At 32.4% G+C, this 18,444-nt stretch overlaps 1 protein-coding gene across 1 annotated transcript; it reads right to left on the reverse strand.

Moving 5' to 3' along the window:
* Nucleotides 1–3,539: 3,539 nt before the first annotated feature.
* On the reverse strand, nt 3,540–18,013 carry LOC140060536 (visual system homeobox 2-like). Its single transcript, XM_072106795.1, has 5 exons — nt 17,371–18,013; nt 11,602–11,695; nt 10,334–10,457; nt 4,848–5,022; nt 3,540–4,542 (listed from the first exon to the last, which is right to left on the reverse strand). The coding sequence occupies exons 1-5, from the start codon at nt 17,726–17,728 to the stop codon at nt 4,205–4,207; spliced, it is 1,089 nt and encodes a 362-aa protein (XP_071962896.1). The 5' UTR covers nt 17,729–18,013; the 3' UTR covers nt 3,540–4,204.
* Between the last annotated feature and the right edge of the window lie 431 nt (nt 18,014–18,444).

The following is an 18,444-nucleotide window of genomic DNA, read 5'->3' on the forward strand; positions in this document are numbered from 1 at the left end:
ATCAAGGCAGGTGAGGTTATATTTTGTGAACGTATTGACCAACTATTGTACTATATCGATGTTTGTTTGATAATCAAATTATTTTAACACAGACGGCCTCTGAACAACTAGTATTAATGAGCACAGCCTATAACTGAAGCCAATATTAAATTCAAAAATCAACGCCGTTATTAGATTAGTTGCGAGTCTCTCATTAAGCTCAATAAAGAACCAACTTAATTTATCACGCGGGGTCTTGAAAAATCATAAAACATAGAACTGTATGAAATAGTGTGTTCATTTTAATGAACAATCTTTAATTAGGCCTAACAGTAGTTTGACGAAAATGAATTAGGCGTAAATAAAATAATTACGAAATTAAACAAACGTAATTGCTATTTCTACCCATAAAGGAATAACGTACAGGCCTAATGATATACGAAAATCCTGAAAACAAATTAAACATTTAAAATTTTGAAATTGTGTTGAGTTTTCTTATAATCATTTACAATATGCATGTTACAGTAGAAATAAACAAATTAATTTGGTTTTCAATTTGTTGTTATTTTGCTGTTTTATTATTATTAGCAGGTTTTTAAAGAGTTTAACCTTTTATTTTCTAAAAACAGGACAATATGTAAAACAGGTGCTACATCTTAAAAAAAACTGTATTTTAAATCAAAAATAGTAAAATTGGCTGCCAGCCAATGGATTTTTGGTTAAATGTAATGTTTATTTTGGTGTTTTTTTTTTAAAGTGAAAACATTTTTTTTTTCTACGAAAGTGATTAACTTTAGTAAAACTTCAAAAGTCTATTTTAATTAATCTTCATTTTTCATCTTTAAATAGAAATAAATTAAATAAAGTAGACCTGTCCATGGTTTTATATTCTTCGGGCAGGAGATAGTTTTATATTGCGGAGGTGTTCCTTCTCTGGGGGCGGTAGTAGGTCGTGGCAAATTGAAATCTCCTGTAATTAGACACTACTACCAAAGACCAGGGAAAAGTTAATTTAACTCTTCCCTGCAAAGACAGACGAACATTTGATTTTTACGAAGTCCTACCAGTGTATTATGAAGTCGCCACTAGAAATGTATAGTAATAACATGGAGGTATAGCTCCATGGTAATAATAAACAAAAGTAGCCTAAAACGTAGCAATTACGAATTAAATGTCAATTGATTCGACGGCGACAAAACATTATGATCACTGAAGCGTGAAGGTTAAAACTGTCATGTGACATACGTCAATCAAACGTCTGTCAATTGCCAATCACCTAATTTTGTTTGATAAAGATAAATGTAGCGTAAACGTTATGTCAAATTACACTTTCATAGGCCTAACGGTTAGAAGCCGATTCATCAACAGGCAGGCTAAACCACATTGCATGTTGAGAAGACGGGTAGGCCTAACTCCTCTGTGTATACTCTTTTTATCTCACCAGTTCCTGGGGAGTTATCTCCCAGTTCTATAACACAAACTTAAAAAATCATATATTTGGTACATTTTAAGATGTAATTCTAACCGCTGAGAATACAGTAGAAGAGAAACCCTCTCGACCCCAACATATCCCTTTAATAATATAGGTGCTCCCTGAATTGTTGGTCGTGTTAAATCACACATACGGTATATTTCCCCTCGTTTGTTTTGGGGTGTCGAAAGGAGTGGTTTCTTAATCTTTACCGGTAAATTAGGCTACCAACAAGTTTTTGTTCAAAATGCAAAACAAACAAAAAACCCAAAATGGATCAATGAGGAATCACAGTTAGGACAATTTTTTTAGACCAATTGTGTTGCAGTGATAGGCATGGGTTCGAGGTTATTATCTGTACCATACTAATTGCATCCTTAGGCAAGGTGCTTTACTCTCATTGCCTCGTCCTTCGGATGGGATGTAAAGCCGTTGGACGTTAAAGAACTTGGTACACTATTCGAAAAAAGTAGGGGATCGTCTCCCGGTGTGCTGATCTGGTAGGCGCTGCACTGCTGGCTGCCGTGGGTCCGTGGAGGGCCTAATCCGAATTTCCTCAGTTTCCAGTTAAGCTTGAGGACAAATATGAATACCTTTACCTTTACCTTTAAATAACTTCGTAGGCCCAAGGAAGAGCGTGTAATTTCACTCTTCCCTGGTAGGCTAAAAGACCTTTGATGAACATTGTTGTAGTTGACTTCTAGGCTTAAATATTGCCCATCAAATCTGTTGTTCATGATTCGTTTGTCTAGATTTGTTTAGAAATATCATATTACTTGACATGGTTGTATTCAAGACAACTCGATACATTTAACTAACGAACTAATTCAGTTAAATCTAATTACGACATGTCGCAAATGAAAGCACACATTTGTTTAACAGTGGGAGCTGTAGAGAGAGAATTAGGCCGCCGAAACATGGCTCTTGCAGGCAATAATTGATAATTCATATGGACACAAAGCCTTGTGCAAATAAACCTGCTTGTTCAGACTACTACTGGTCGTTGTTAATTAGCAGTATACACTAATCAGCCTCTAAAATAATTTAATTATGTAGCACTTTGAAGAATTGCATTTTGCTATACACTGAGCGAAAGCAATGATTTTGTGAAAGTATATTTTGAAAACTGGGTCTCTATACGGGTTATCGCAAATAGCTTGATATCGCGCGAGGAATGTCATTGCACAATGCATGGACGTGGGAAGGATTTGGGAGCAAAAAGTAAAGAAACAACAAATACCGTACGTACGCGTACCATCATCATCATCATGGTTTTCATCATCATCATCATCCTTTATCTTCATCTTCATCTTCATCTTTATCTTCATCTTTATCTTCATCTTTATCTTCATCTTTATCATTCTTCATCATCATCATCATCATCATCTTGATCATCATCATCATCATCGTCTTCATCATCATCTTTATCATCATCATCATCATCTTTATCATCATCATCCTTTATCTTCATCGTTATCATTCTTCATCTTCATCATTCTCATCATAATCTTCATCATCATCTTCTTCATCATCTTCGTCATCATCTTCTTCATCATCTTCATCCAGGGGTGGATCTAGGATATTGAAATAATCATCATTATCATCATCTTCATCATCATCTTCATCATCATCTTTATCATCTTCATCCTTTATCTTCATCATTATCACCATTACCACACAGCCACAATCATAACCTGTTTGATTAATTGAAATTGTTTATGGCATGCCGATCTATGTTATATATATATATATATTTTATCTGTATTTTATTGTTAACCGTTTTTGATGTTGTATTGTTTTATGTTTCAAACCTGTTAGTGGCGGTATTTATCGCTGTTGGTTTTGATTGAATAAAATAAAAAAATAAATAAAAAATAAACTACAAAAATTGATTAGGCCTAAAAGCGAGTCCTTACTGGGCATTGGTAGTCAAAACAAGAATGATAAATAACACAATTCTAAGCACTGATATACTGAATTCAGCTTGTTTAATGTGGTATAAAAACGAATAAAGATCTGTCTACACTATGAAACTAGTTTGATAAAAAAAAGTGTGATGTGCCCAGATATTGTAGTGATATGGCCAAATATGGTAGTGATATGGCCAAATATGATAGTGATGACATCATCATGTCCACATTATATTGGCACATCATATTTTTTTTTTGTCACATAAAGTTTGATAGTGTAAACAGAGCTTAATAATTGCACTGAAATAGTAGTTAAAATGCCCTCTACTACCACTAACATTGAATACAATACAACTTAATGTCAATAGTGTATTTTCATTTTAGTGGATAAGGTGTATAATCGCATACATTACTGAACAAAAATATGTTTGGCCTAGAAATGAATATTGTGAATAGAAAACGTGTAAATAAATATGGCGTTTAAAAAAATAGAATTAAAAGTTAGAAACGCTTTTTGTACGGTTTACTGCAAACAGGACCCATGTTATAGGCCTACTAGTTCATTAACATCGATTAATATTAAATTTATTTCAGTTTTATTGATTAATTAAAATCTCTAAATTCGGCCTATCAAGTGTTTAAAATACATTTTACCGATTCCTAATAATTATTATTGAATATGAATATAAAAAGTCTATTTTTTAATATCTTACGATACAACAGTTGAAATGCAACACATATTATATCATTTAAAGTCTATTTACATAAAATCTAAATTCAACTTGAAGAGTAATGAATTCTTAAATAGTATTTACAAACAAAGGAACACATAAACGTAAAGTTTTTAACAATTATTATTTGTGACGTCATCATCCGTATTTATGACGTCAATATTTTCATCTGATGTTATGTCATCCTTTTTCATCGGGTCTAATCTCTTTGATGGTTTGTCATGACTGCTGGTAAAGGTGTCCTTTGCTAGCCTGCATTCGCTAAGCACCTTAGCACTATGTTCTAATGCCTTGGCCCGTAGGGAGGCAATGCTGTGCGATCGTATCGCCTCCGTGTCGTCTCCACCACCGCTCGACGTTTTCGGTTCAATTTCCTTATAAAGTGGTTCCGATTTGGTACCTTCTTCGTCGCTCGCATTTTCACCAACTTCTACTGATTTTTTATGCATACCTTAAGAAAATAAGAAATAACGTACACATTTAATTTGGAATCCTACTGCATTTTATTATGTTACTTATGATCTTTAAGCCGATTTTCCACTAGGCGAATTTGTTCGCGCGAATCGAAAGCGCCAGCTTGTACGCATGTGTATTCATGTTTACATCTTCCACATCCTTCTCTACGCATGCGTATTAGCTGACGCCTTCGATTCGCGCGAACAAATTCGCCTAGTGGAAAATCGGCTTTACACACTACAAACTATTTCGAATGTTTTAAACATTATATGCATCTGTGACTGTTTTAACGACACTCACCAAGTAACCATGGAGCGCATGGTTCACCAGTCTTTTCGGATTTTAATATACTTTCTGGCAACGGTAGCGAATGGCGTACCATAGCGCCATACAGACCGTACTCGGCCATCACGCTGCTTCTACCCCACGTCTTTTCCTTCTTTCTCCATTTGGCACGTCTGTTCTGGAACCACACCTAGAAAATTGAAGTAAATTATTACATTTAATATTTAAATTAAATAATTCAGTAAATTGAAAGCAACGAAATTATTAAGTTTGTATCTAATATAAGGCCTAATGTTGCTTAAGTATACACTCAATGAACCTGAAAATACTAAAATGTATCATTTTTGTTGAAACACTGCGTATTTGTATTTCGATACTTAAAATCAATAATACAAAGTGCAACTTATATTAATGGAGAAGAGTACTAGTTGTGGAGAAAAATATTATACTATATAAAAGATAATTATCAAAAATAAGTACGATATGGAAACTTGTTATTTTGATTACCAAACTTATAAACACTTATTTCCGATAACAAATCGATAGTAATGATTAATTTGGTGGATTTAGTCACTTTTTATCATAAACCGACGAATTTATCTTTAAAACTGATGTTAATCTCATAAATTGCATTTGAACAAGCATTTACAAGAGGTATATTTTACTATAGTTCTACATGTTAGTATATCATAAAGTATTTGTATGGAAAGTGAACAGTGTGTTCTTCATGAGTTCATGTAAATGTGGAGCAAGCCGTTTAATCGCTACTCCACAAGTATTCTTACGCGGCTCGTAACGAACCATCGTCCATGACCTCATACGACACGCACGCTAGCTTGTTCTCCTTATTCTCTCTGTTCTTTTTTCCACATTACCCTTATTTTCACGTCTGTCAAAGTTCTTAACAAGATATTCCTAGCTGTTTAGTAGCTTAATTTTTACAAAATAACACAGAATTCGTTGATTCTGCAAGTCTACACAACATTTGAAGTGGTAAAGCGAAAACACTTCAAAGATATTATTTAATATTAAAGTAAACAAGATCAACGTGTCTGAAGATTTGTTAAGAAGACAACAAATTGTAAACAACGAACTGTTATCCGACAGGAAGGAGACGATTTGTAAAAAGAAACTGCTGTGTGATTGGTCCACTTTGGTTAATACGTAAAATCATCGAAATGCAATTGTTCCACTTTGGTTAGGTATGTAAAAGTATCGAAATGTGATTGGTCCACTTTATTTAGGTGAAAATATCGAAATGTGATTGGTCCACTTTACTTACGTAAAAATATCGAAATATGATTGGTCCACTTTATTTAGGTGAAAATATCGAAATGTGATTGGTTCACTTTATTTACGTGAAAATATCGAAATGTGATTGGTCCACTTTACTTACGTAAAAATATCGAAATATGATTGGTCCACTTTATTTACGTGGAAATATCGAAATGTGATTGGTCCACTTTATTTACGTGGAAATATCGAAATGTGATTGGTCCACTTTATTTAGGTAAAAGTATCGTAACTTTATTAGTCCATTTCAGCATGTCCACATTTACTGGAGAAATCGTTCTAGCGAAGTCATATTCAACGCAAACCATGCTTTAGTATTTAAAAAATCACTGGATTAAAAGTTATGGTTAATTATCAGCACCTGACATCACGAAAATAAAGATGTTTACATTTTCTATCAACAGTAACAATTGTTGTTCAACTCTACATTGTGTAATCGCCACAGGCTTGTTCCACAACAGCTGAAGTTGGAACGAATAATTGGAGAACACTGCTACTGGTACTCTACCAGAGTAATGTATATAGAATAATTATGTAGAAGAAAAATATATAGTAGACTATGAATAATGTGTATTTATTTTGAATATCTTTAAATATGATTTAAGTATGTTTTACATGAATATAAAAATTATTCTGAGTCTTGTTGCCGTAACATTTAATTCAGCAAAACAACTTGCATATTGTAAATGTTTAAGTTAAGGCTTCGCAAATTAATTCACTACACTGTTGATGTTTTATTGTAAGTAGTTATGTTGTTATAATTAAATATATTAATTACTTATATCTTAATCTTTTTCTTGCAAGAGACTCAATACGTTGTGATTTTTACCATTTGTCTCCTATCTTGTCGTAGTATACCATCCATCTACATACACCCATGTCTTTGTCCTCCCAATAATTATAATCAAATTAATTGGATAGAATCAGTATAAGGAGCTGATTTATGATGGTAACATTTTCATTATGGCTAAATTCGTAATTACATCTAATATCCGAATATACATGATTGTTCTGCATGCACGGCGCTTCAGGCGAGATAATTTACAAATCTTCTCACAGATTAAACTTGTAAATATAATCTATTTTTCTTGTGTTCTATCTCGCATTAGACATACTTTATATGAAATTACCCATCCTTTTAGTTGTATTAGTAGTCTTTAAATTATTCAAATGACGAGTTACGAGTAAAGATTAGATCTTGATAACATGCAAATCCGTTACAAAATGATCAGATACAACAAATCAAAATATTTCTCAATCAAGTTTATCGAAAACGTGTCATCTTGATAAAACTAGAATTTATGTAATAATTGATAGAATAAAAATGTGTTTAATCATCGAATGTGAATTATAGGATTTTGTTGTAAAGTTAATAAACTTGATTAGGTTTTAAGAGAGTCGTTGAACCGGATTGTGACTACTTTCTCTGACAAATGCCAATTTTTCAAAACTAACGACTTTAAATTAGTTATTTAAAGGAAATGTTTATGTTTCTACCAATACCAAAACACATCAGACTATAGTTTTATCTTTAAGTTTCTACCAATACCAAAACATATGAGACTATAGTTTTATCTTTAAGTTTCTACCAATACCAAAACATATGAGACTATAGTTTTATCTTTAAGTTTCTACCAATACCAAAACATATGAGACTATAGTTTTATCTTTAAGTTTCTACCAATACCAAAACATATGAGACTATAATTGTTATGATATTAAAGTTTATACCAATACCAAAATATATCAGACTGTAGTTATGATATTAAAGTTTTACCAATACCAAAACATTTAAGCATGATTACAATCTTGCCATATAAACAAATCTCTGCAGCGAACAGGACATTAGGAGTGAAGTCGAGGAAGATATTGGTGCGACTGCAGGAAATACCATGCTATATTTAAATGAGTTGAAAAATTGGTATAAAATAAACTAATTCTGCCATTTAGAAAGAAATAAAGTTTGTTTTGTATTATAGATCTTTTCCTGTTTGATTTGGTTTTTCACTAAACAAATGTTTTTTATTTCACAAAAAAAAATACTAAAAAACAAGGCAATACAAAAACGCTTGGAATTTTTCAACATCTTCATCTTCTCTGTTGATACAACATTTAGGCCTATAAGATTCTCGTATTTAGACTTTATTACGTAATTATTAACATTATTAATTATAATGGTAAGTATCTCATATCCTCACGAACGCCCTTCGCTATTCTATTCATTACAACAAGTGATAAATCTGCAATAATTGATAATGAAGTAATTATTTATCGTCGATGCTTATTTTGGTTTACAATGAGCCCTCGATTAAACTTTAATTAATTTAATCAATTAGCAAGGTTACCAAAAAATAACAACAATAACAAAAAGCCACTATTAAGAGATAGTAAGAAATTGAAAACAATTTAGGCCTATAACTAATTATCAGACAAGCATGTATTGACTATTGAAGGTAGGCTTTTTATGAAGACATTTGAGTTTAACTAGGCTTTGCAATTCATCAAAGCGACAATAGGACTTTGATAGATAGATAGATAGATTTTTTTTACATTGCACAAAAAAAGATGAATTCATATGCTCTTTATCTGTTTTGGATTTACCCACTGAGTGATTTAACTTGAAGGCAGACGAGTAGTTATTCCATAATTTCATACAATATAAGATTGCCTAAAGCCGTATTTTGATTTATTTACGATTAATTTTAAAATCTGTTCATGTTCTATTAATTAGAATAATGTTGCAATGGAATCATTAGGCCTTATTAACACTCATTCTAATGGATCAGATTATCGAAATATGCAATGATAATTCGTTCACGTCTAATGTGTGGTGTCTCGATACCAAATCCTGCTTCACTTAAAGAAAATTAGTTTTCTTGCCAAAAGCGATGTAATAAAAAATAATGATATAAATATCTTTGAAAACTAGCACAGGTTGGGCAATTCGTCATTGACAGCACGCGTACGATTAAAGACGCGCGTGTACGATTAAAGACGCGCGCGTACGATTACAAGCTATCAGTATTTGAACGCGCATTGCTTATTCACGGTTTGGCTGGTCACCCACCCACAATCGAGCATTTTCTATAGCTTACATCATCGTTTATAATCACAGACAGAAGTACATGTTTCGTGGCCTTTAGATTCTCTTTTATATGCTTTAACTGAACTGATTTTGAAAGTAAGATTAACAATCGCCCAAAGAGACGACGACAGAAATAAGAAGTGTTAATTTTACATATGATGTTACTTATTAAAGCACGAAGAAGCTTAACTTAAGCCGATTATATCTTATTTGCTTGCGTCTCCTGTGCAGTAATAATATTATGCCTTAGAAAAAACACTTGCTTCCCTCAATCTGGTAATTGTCTAATTTCTCATCAATGATGTGGCGTAAAGCCTTTTTTGAATTTTAAATAACTTTAATCATGAAATAAGGCAATATAAGCGGATTATTAGCAATTTCGTAAGAATAAACTACGAGAGGATATTAAATGGCAAACTTAGTGTAATACATATATAAAACATTTGTCAATTTAATTACTTAAATCAGGCTGTATAATTAAAGAAATGAAATGGAAATGTATTCATTGAAAATACACCATTAAGCCTCAACTCAGCGTCAATATTATAAAAGTATTATAAAATCGTTGGTTCTTACAGGTGTAAACATGTACAAAGTCACTGATTACACTGATAATGATTATAAAACCGAAGACAATAAAACAAGACTTAATTTGACCATGCGTACGTAAAATGTTTCGACTTCCCGCCATTCAAACTTTATGCAGATTCACATATCAAATAGTAGGCCTATTGTTATTGGACAGACACGAACTTACCCTCTGTCTAAAAAGTGTGATGTGCCCAAATACGGTAGTTATGTGCACAAATATGGTAGTGATAATAATGACATCATCATGTCTATATATGGGCACATCACATTTTTTATCACATAAAGTTTGATAGTGTAGACAGAGCTTTAGACTAATAGGAATGATGTGTAAATAAGAAATAGATTAAACAACTCCATCATTATGCCTAAACCCACCACCAAAAGCAAAGTACCATTTTGGCCTTATTAAGTAGAGAAAATCCTCCTAAATTATTAATACATTATATTTCCTTTCTTTTAAGCCACCTCAAGATTTTTTAATCGTAGCATGGTCAAAGATGTAACCATGTTTTGTATTTTAACCTAGGCCTACCTGAATTCTGTCTTCAGGGAGGTCTGTTTTAAGTGAGAGTACCTCTCGGGCGTAGATGTCCGGATAGTGGGCGTCTCCAAACGCTTTCTCAAGTTCATCAAGCTGGTAACTGGTAAAAATAGTTCTGTAGAAGAACGGATTATCGATATTTTATTCAATTCAATTCAATTCAACTTTTATTTCAGACAATTGTCCATATGGTATAATACATTACACAAAAAACAAGATGAAGGAGAGAGGACCAAATTGGTATATAATGCCTCTCTCCATTTGTAGTACATTTGAATCCATTAACAAATATTTTTATATACAAATTAACATTCTGTTTTCGCTTTTCATTATTCTTGTAAGAAATCGGTAAGTCGAAATCCTCAAATATTCATAAAATGATGGAATATTGTTTTCCACACACACATTCCTCGCACTAACAAATCTGGGTTGTCCCAACAACCTCCGGAAAGCATCATTATAACAAACTTTAATTCGGTTGATATCTTTTTTTAAATGATTAGACCATAAAGGAGAACAGTACATGTTAATACAATATGATCTGAACAAAAAACATTTGATTAATTTGGAGCAGTAGGAAAATTTACTACATAATATTAAATAACATATTAAACAGTGCACTATTTATAACTACTACAAGCTTTTAACATAGAGTACTAAGCATATTATCTTTATCGCTGTTGTAGCTTAAATTCTGTCAAGTTTAGTTTGAGCGACAGTGTATGAAATTTGAGTAAAGTATCTAAGGATGTACACACTTGGTAATTAAGTTTAGTGTTTTTAATTCTAGAATGACAGTTTGAAGAAGTTTCTAAACAAAATTAGGGTAATTACGTAGAAAATATTGAGCAACACTGGAACTTTGAATACAAACTAAACGTTCTAAAATAGAAAGTTCAACAATGTTATACAACTATATACATGAAAATCACAATATTTATAGTAAGTAGCCTTTAGCAGCAGACGGTTGATGACATAACGCCAATCAACATGAACGTAAGGCGCTACTGACTGAGTTTTTTCACATGGAATTTAAGGATCTGAACTAACCAGATTGCCTTCAGGCGAACAAAAAGCGTCAACTTTCTTGTAATCGCGTTGACAAGCATAAACTTTGATGTCCAAACCGGATATCATTAATCTGTCACTCTTTAATTTGTTCAGGTGGAGCATGCGGGCTTATAAAATATTATTTGGATTTCCTGCATGGATAATGAGAACATTAGTTTGGACACACTGACCGACTGACAGCAACGTACCTATGGCGTCTCTTTTTCCTTTTCTTTTTGTTTGTGGCGCTCATCGTTGAGGTTGGACTAACCACTCTCGTGTTTTCGTGTTCTTCATCAGTATCTAAAATTGAAGATTAATTATTTTATTAAGTTCAAACATAGCGACCCAAATCAGCAACCGGGTATTTAAATGTGTTATACAGTATACATATCAAACATGCTTAGCAAAAAATATTAGTTTTGGCTTAAGTCATATTAGTTATAAACAATTATAAATCCATTCCTTAAGATACAACAAATTGGTTTGATAATTAAAGCCTCGGTGCCTCTCACTTTAGTACTTTTTAACAATCTTGCCTGAGCAAAAGGTTTGATAAACGTACCAGCCCAGGCCATGTGAACACATTTCTCGAAATATGCCTACTTAAATCGGTATAAGATTAGTTAAAAGTTTTATGTTCAATTAGCAAAAACATAAAGTTATAGGATTTTTGGCACAAGATTTCCATCTTAGTTTTTAGAATCAGAAAGCTAGATATTTTTGATTGGCAATAACTTCCTAGGTTTGATTTAACCATGTACATAGACACTATTCTATATCCACTACTTATCCTCAAACAGTATTGTTTGATAGGGTCTAGCTTAAGGGGAAGCAGTCGTTCCAAATACACAGGTAACCACTAACATCTCCACGGGTAAATTATACATTCTCCGCACGAACTCTTCAATCTGGTCAACGTTTCATCGGCCTCCTGCCGGCTAAGTACAATGAACAGTGTACGATGGAGTGCAGGTTATTTTACGATGAAAAGAGGCGAGAAAACATAACAAGAGGAATCAGACCGTAATCTGATTGACTTAGTGTAATGATAAAAAGACAGTAAGGAGGGCACTTTGTGCCAAACAATGCCACTTAAATTATGCCATGGTTATTCCAAGACTCGTTCACTCAAAACATTCATGAGATTTCATTTTATTATGACACTTGATATTTTAGTAGCATAGTTGTAATACAGTCTACAGTCTACTTCGTACCGGTATATTACATAAAGGAAACAAACTATACAATATTTTTGAATAAATCATTGTATAAGTATTACGTAACATTCGTAATGTATAATGTCAAGGATTAAGTTAGTTCATATTATTTTTAAAAAAATATTGACCAGTTTGTTCAAAATTATTATTATCAAATATTTTTTTTTATATTATTATATTATTATTATTATTATTCATAGTGAAAATGTTGAACCTAGAAGTTGCTTTTTCCTTTTGAGTAACATGTTCGTATAACGACCTTTACATCTGGAAACATACCGGCTCAAGAAGGGCGGTTAGACATTCGCACTCTTTTCTTCCGTACTGTTTTCTAATATAGATTTTTAAACCTTTGCAGTTGAGCCTACATTAATTTTGGTCATGTTGATAACTCCTAATATTGTTTCGTAGTATAAGAATATTCTTTTGTTTAACAAACAACCATTCCACAACACATCTTTTATACCATTAGTATCTATTCTATCAATGATGATGTAGTAACTAAAAGCAGATTTTTTAACTTTTATAAAAATGACATATTTTCTTTGTCACGCTTTTAACCCGCGTTGCTGATATTATGCCCTTATCTACCATTCAATTACTTAGGCCATGCATTTATAAGTGATAACTTACATTAGGTAGTGATTATTTTATTAATATCTTTGTTATAATTAATTCATCATTTTTATTATGTATATATTTACATTTAAAACAACTTATAATGTAACTAACTAATCAAGAAGTTCTCCAATTAATACAAACAGGATAACAGAGTCATTAAAATGCATTCAATATAAATAATATTATTTGAAATTAATAGAGTTTTTTAATTTCTTTGTATGGTGTATTGTGGTAGCGTTCTGCACGACACACTCCAACACGCGCTGTGTGGAATTGGGGACTTGGGTCGTCTGGTGGCTGAGCTAATCTGACGAGAAGGTAAATATACCATCACACATTTGCTAAAATATCATTGCAGATAATTGAATTGATTTCGATCTACTACTCAACGCTACCGAACGCTACCGATCTGTTACCGAACCGTACTTGTATTACACGATTACGAGCCTTATGACGTGTGTTGTAACACAGATACTGTGGTCGAGTGAACCTATATACAGCAAGTTTCCCGACATATGTTGTCAATCTGTATGTAAAATGCATATCAGCCACAAAGTTAATGAGAAAGAATTTATTTAATGATAAATTGTAATATTTATTAATTAATTATTTATTCGTTTGATCAACAAACAATATAGGCCTATTTACTTAACGATCATATGTTGGCTAATTTTAACTTATTTTAATATATACGTTAAAACCAAGCATTTGTTTTTTTTTTCATTCTCCAAAAATTTAGGAGTGATATATTAAAAATAAATATTGATACTATTGATACATCATTGTAATTAATATAAACTGTCTTGTTGTTTCAGTTGTTTGGCTGATTTTATTTTTTAATTATTTCAACAATATTTAAATAAAAACAAAATAACGACGATTAGCTAAGCTTAACTGAAACATGTCAATGTTAAAAATTGTCGTTTTAAATTCCAAGTCGTTATTTTTAGCAATTTAATATAATTATGATTTATAAAGAAATGGTTTTCGAATAAATAAACGAACTAAATAATTTTGTTACACCATTGAAAAACAAACATTTTGTGATAGTACAGTTTTAATGGTCTTCATTTTAAACCGATTAGGCCTATATCAATATATGGGATATTACGACAGCACATAAGACGGGACTGACATAGGTCTCGAATTCATGTCTCCTCATATCCCAGTCCACCAACGTATCCTTCGTGTCATCGCTTTTCATTCATTGTATCAATAATTTGTACAAAATCGTCTTCTAAAAAAATTTAAATCTAAGACATTGTGTTGATTACAAAGTAGCTATCATAACCAGAGCAAGCCACTCACTGGCACGTATGACTAAGTCGCCGAGAATGCTATTTAGGCAGAAGTAGGCCTAACTATATCTCACGAGTAAGTTCGATACGCGGACGAAAGACAGTAGTGGCCGTTAAGTGACTACAATGATGACGCTAATACGATTTACTTTAAATTACAGGCTTCTCTTGCCCATCTGTACATCAGATTACAATGAAATATATTACAACTGAGTGCTTTACAGTTAATTAACGTTGATGGTTTCTAGCATTTTTTAAAGATTTTCGTAACAAGGAAAAGTTTAATGACCTGGTGTTAATCAGGGAAATGTTTTTGTATACTTCAGATTTTCAAGGTGGCTTCTATTCCTATAGGAATACATGCCATAGTATTAATAACAATAATTGCTTATTGATATCAACGTGTCGACGTTAAACGACGTACGGAATAATTAATTAGAACATCATTGTTAATTAATTTGTAACTAATATTTTGATTTAAGCTATATTAAATTTTGATTTAATATGTTTAATATTGTATCGACTCGATTTTTTTGTTCACTTTTTCTCTAGTAATATTGTTATCAGAGTAGTTACTCGAGCTCTCTCTGTACCTATATTTTTGGGTTTCGATTAACATAATCTTAAATGTCTATTTGTAAGATGTGTCAGAAATTCTTTAATTTTTACTAATTACCCGATACAGATATGATTTTATGGCGATACACTGTGCATAACATTCACTATGCCTCGAAACATAACATTATTTTGGAAAGTTAGATGTGGAGACGAGGGAGAAGTTCCGGCTGTCAGTGCACGGAGGAATTTAGATTGAAGTAGATTTGTATAAGTCTGACCATAAAATGAACTACTGTCCATTCTGCCACTCTTAGTATCCTTGTGTACATCATTGTGTTTGAATTGAATATACATTTGTGCTGTCAGTATTGTATTAAGTAAAATATGAATTGTAGGAAAAGCATAGTTGTCAATAAAGTAGAGTTGTTGAATAGTAGATTTTAAGAAGAGAGGATTCGATCATGTCACATACTTGTACATCAATCTTTATGATATCTAGTACTTTCAACAACTACTTGTAATATTTATGTCATTGTGCGTATATATCACAAATAGATGCACAATTTGACGTGTACAAATGTTGATGAAAATGAACGGATTGTGTATGCGCGCGTATACACCACGTCACTGATTTTTTAAAAAGAAACTTTAAACTATGGAGACTTTAACTATACGCTTATTCGTTTACCATAACATAATTGGTCTATTGCACTCGTTTGTATGACGGCTACCGTAAAAAAAACTTAGTAACATGCGGACAAGAACACAAATCTTGTTTCTTATTGTTTAAAGATATATTGTCCCACAAAAACATGAAAAATAAATATTAATAAAATCAGACTTTAAATAGGCCATTGCACAGTTTTAATAAAGTTATTCACAAAAAATAAATATAGATTTCACTTAGGCCTATAAAAAGACAAACGAAACGTTAATGTTAACCAAAAACCATTCTCTGACAGACAGTATTTTTTGCTTTTTTCAGGCAAATCATTTTTTTGGTCAAAGTGAATAACTATTAATAGAAAAAAAATATTTAGGGGAACAATATATCTTTAATTTATTGTTTAATTTTTTATCTTGTGAAGGCAATATAAAATATTAATATTTATTAAGTATTTTATAAGTACTACTGGTAATGAAAACTGTAGAAAATATTAGGAATATCCGAAAACCACCGGCATAATAATATGATCATTATTAACTTTTACGTAGGCTACTTATTTTTCCACATTGACGGGTTACGAAGTCCCTCAACTGTATCGCAGTTGGATTAGCAGGCAAATTAGCATTTCTCTGAGCAAATTACATGGAATAAATGAATTAATTTGATTTCAGGCTAACACTAAATTCAATCATCGGCTAATCATATTAAACATATGCCATTTTACACGATAATGAAGGAGAAACTGATAAACAAGAAGAATGGCAACCGGGATGACACATCATGAAATAATATTACACTGTGTGCGATTCTAAAACAAAATCACAGCGCGCATTTTTAAAGCCCTATTTGGTGGAAAAGGACGCAAATCTAAGATTGGTTATTATACAATGTGCTTAGTGCAATAGCCAAATTAATTTCGTGCTTTTTTTCCTCAAATTGTTGGGGAGAGGTCAACGAATGAATCGCACTAGAGATATATTTTCATACAATAAAATGGAAGTTTCGTTGATGGGTTATTCGTCCAAACGTAGGTTGCAAAGAAGCACATTCTGTATGTGTTTTCAATCCAAATTCGCAACAAACCAATCCTAATTTCAATATAATCTGATTGCATTTTTATCTATATGTATATAGGATTATTAATTCGTCCAAATGCTTAATTCATTTACACATTCAATAGTTTGTTAACCTTGTTATAGGCCTATAAAGTATTTGTTTTACATCACATCTCAAAATACATTCTAGTTTTACTTTTAGCTAGGATCCTGATCATAATTACTCATTCGTATATGAAATGTTGCAACATCCTCACAAATGAAAATGTGTTGTGGATAAATCCAACTTGTTCATTTTGTTCTTTAAGCTCGTATACTTTGTCATATCTTAACGAGTCTATAGTAATATTTGTCATTTTTATGTATGAAATAATGGTTTATTTTTCTAAGCTAGGCCTAGTAGGTCTACGTATCATAAGCGCTTGGAAGAAATATATCGTTACTGTATTATCTTTGACACAACTCCATCATTTCGTTCAAAACGATGATTATCAATTTTGATGATATATAGAAATAAATGTACATAATAAATAGTAATATAATTTTGTTTTGTTCTTACCAGATGTCCGTGATATAAGTTGTTCATGAGATGGTTGCCTTGCTTGCAATAAACCACTTTGAAAACCTAGCGCAAGAGAAGGAACATACGCAGGCTTTCCAAAATACATAGGCAGAGGAAAATCATGCGGAAAACCGAAAAACGTCGGCGATCTAAGCACAGGTGCCGGCCGAGGACTTTGCTTCTCCGTATCCCCTAGCCCCAAAAGTTCGTGAATCGCAAACGGACATCGCTGAGGTGTTGTCGGGCCGGAGCTACGTGAACTCGGCGACGAAAGTGAACTATTTGTCGAGGGTGATCTCGGATGCATTTTGTCCTGAAACAGAGTGTAAATCTCCCTTTGAAATCGTCCACACATCTGTCATTTGTTTATGTATATTCACATGCAGGTTTCCTAGTTTTATCGAGAATGTTTATTTCTTTTGAAACATGAAGAGCTGTGGAAATCTGTCGTTTAGACAGAGCCTTTTGGTTGTTGTCTGGTTTGAGGAGTTACCAAATTTAATTGCGTGGATGTTTCCCGAAAGTAACAAGATGAGCAGATTTTGTAACGGTGTAAGGTAATGTAGCAAGAAAAGGTAAACATAAATGAGTTAGTTATCCGCAAGTACTATCTAATTAGCTATTGTCTAATCAACATCGACCGCCCACTAATTGACATATCAATGCTAGCAAACGTCAATCAAATACAACGTTTACGAAAGTGGTATAGTAGACATAATATTTCATTCGCTTCGGCTGCTGATGAGTACTGTCCAATGCGCATGCTCATATGATGAGTAATTTGATTGGCTGATTTACTTTCAGATTTCACTATGCTAAATATAGGTAATACATGCTATTGGTCAATTGTTACTGATGGCGCGTGCTACTACGCATGCTCCTCTGAATTGTTACGTACTGATTGGTTGATCAAACTAAGGCGCGCTTAGTACTCGGAACACAAAACGAATGCTATTGGTGAACTATTGTGACATCATCTAATAATGTTTGCAAAACAAGCAATTTAGGTTATGGTTAAAAAATGAAACATTTTCATTTTAATTGCATTGATTAAGTGATTGTGAATTATGA

Source organism: Antedon mediterranea, chromosome 10 (assembly GCF_964355755.1).
Source record: "Antedon mediterranea chromosome 10, ecAntMedi1.1, whole genome shotgun sequence".
In the NCBI taxonomy this organism is placed as follows: Eukaryota; Metazoa; Echinodermata; class Crinoidea; order Comatulida; family Antedonidae; genus Antedon; species Antedon mediterranea.

Excerpts from the sequence above, each read along its gene's own strand:
- LOC140060536 (XM_072106795.1), bottom strand. The coding sequence starts at position 17,728 with ATGTGTGGACGATTTCAAAGGGAGATTTACACTCTGTTTCAGGACAAA. Across the intron at positions 10,458-11,601 it reads AGGAAAAAGAGACGCCATAG|AACTATTTTTACCAGTTACC; the intron begins GTACGTTGCTGT and ends GTTCTTCTACAG. Across the intron at positions 5,023-10,333 it reads TCCCTGAAGACAGAATTCAG|GTGTGGTTCCAGAACAGACG; the intron begins GTAGGCCTAGGT and ends TCAATTTTCTAG.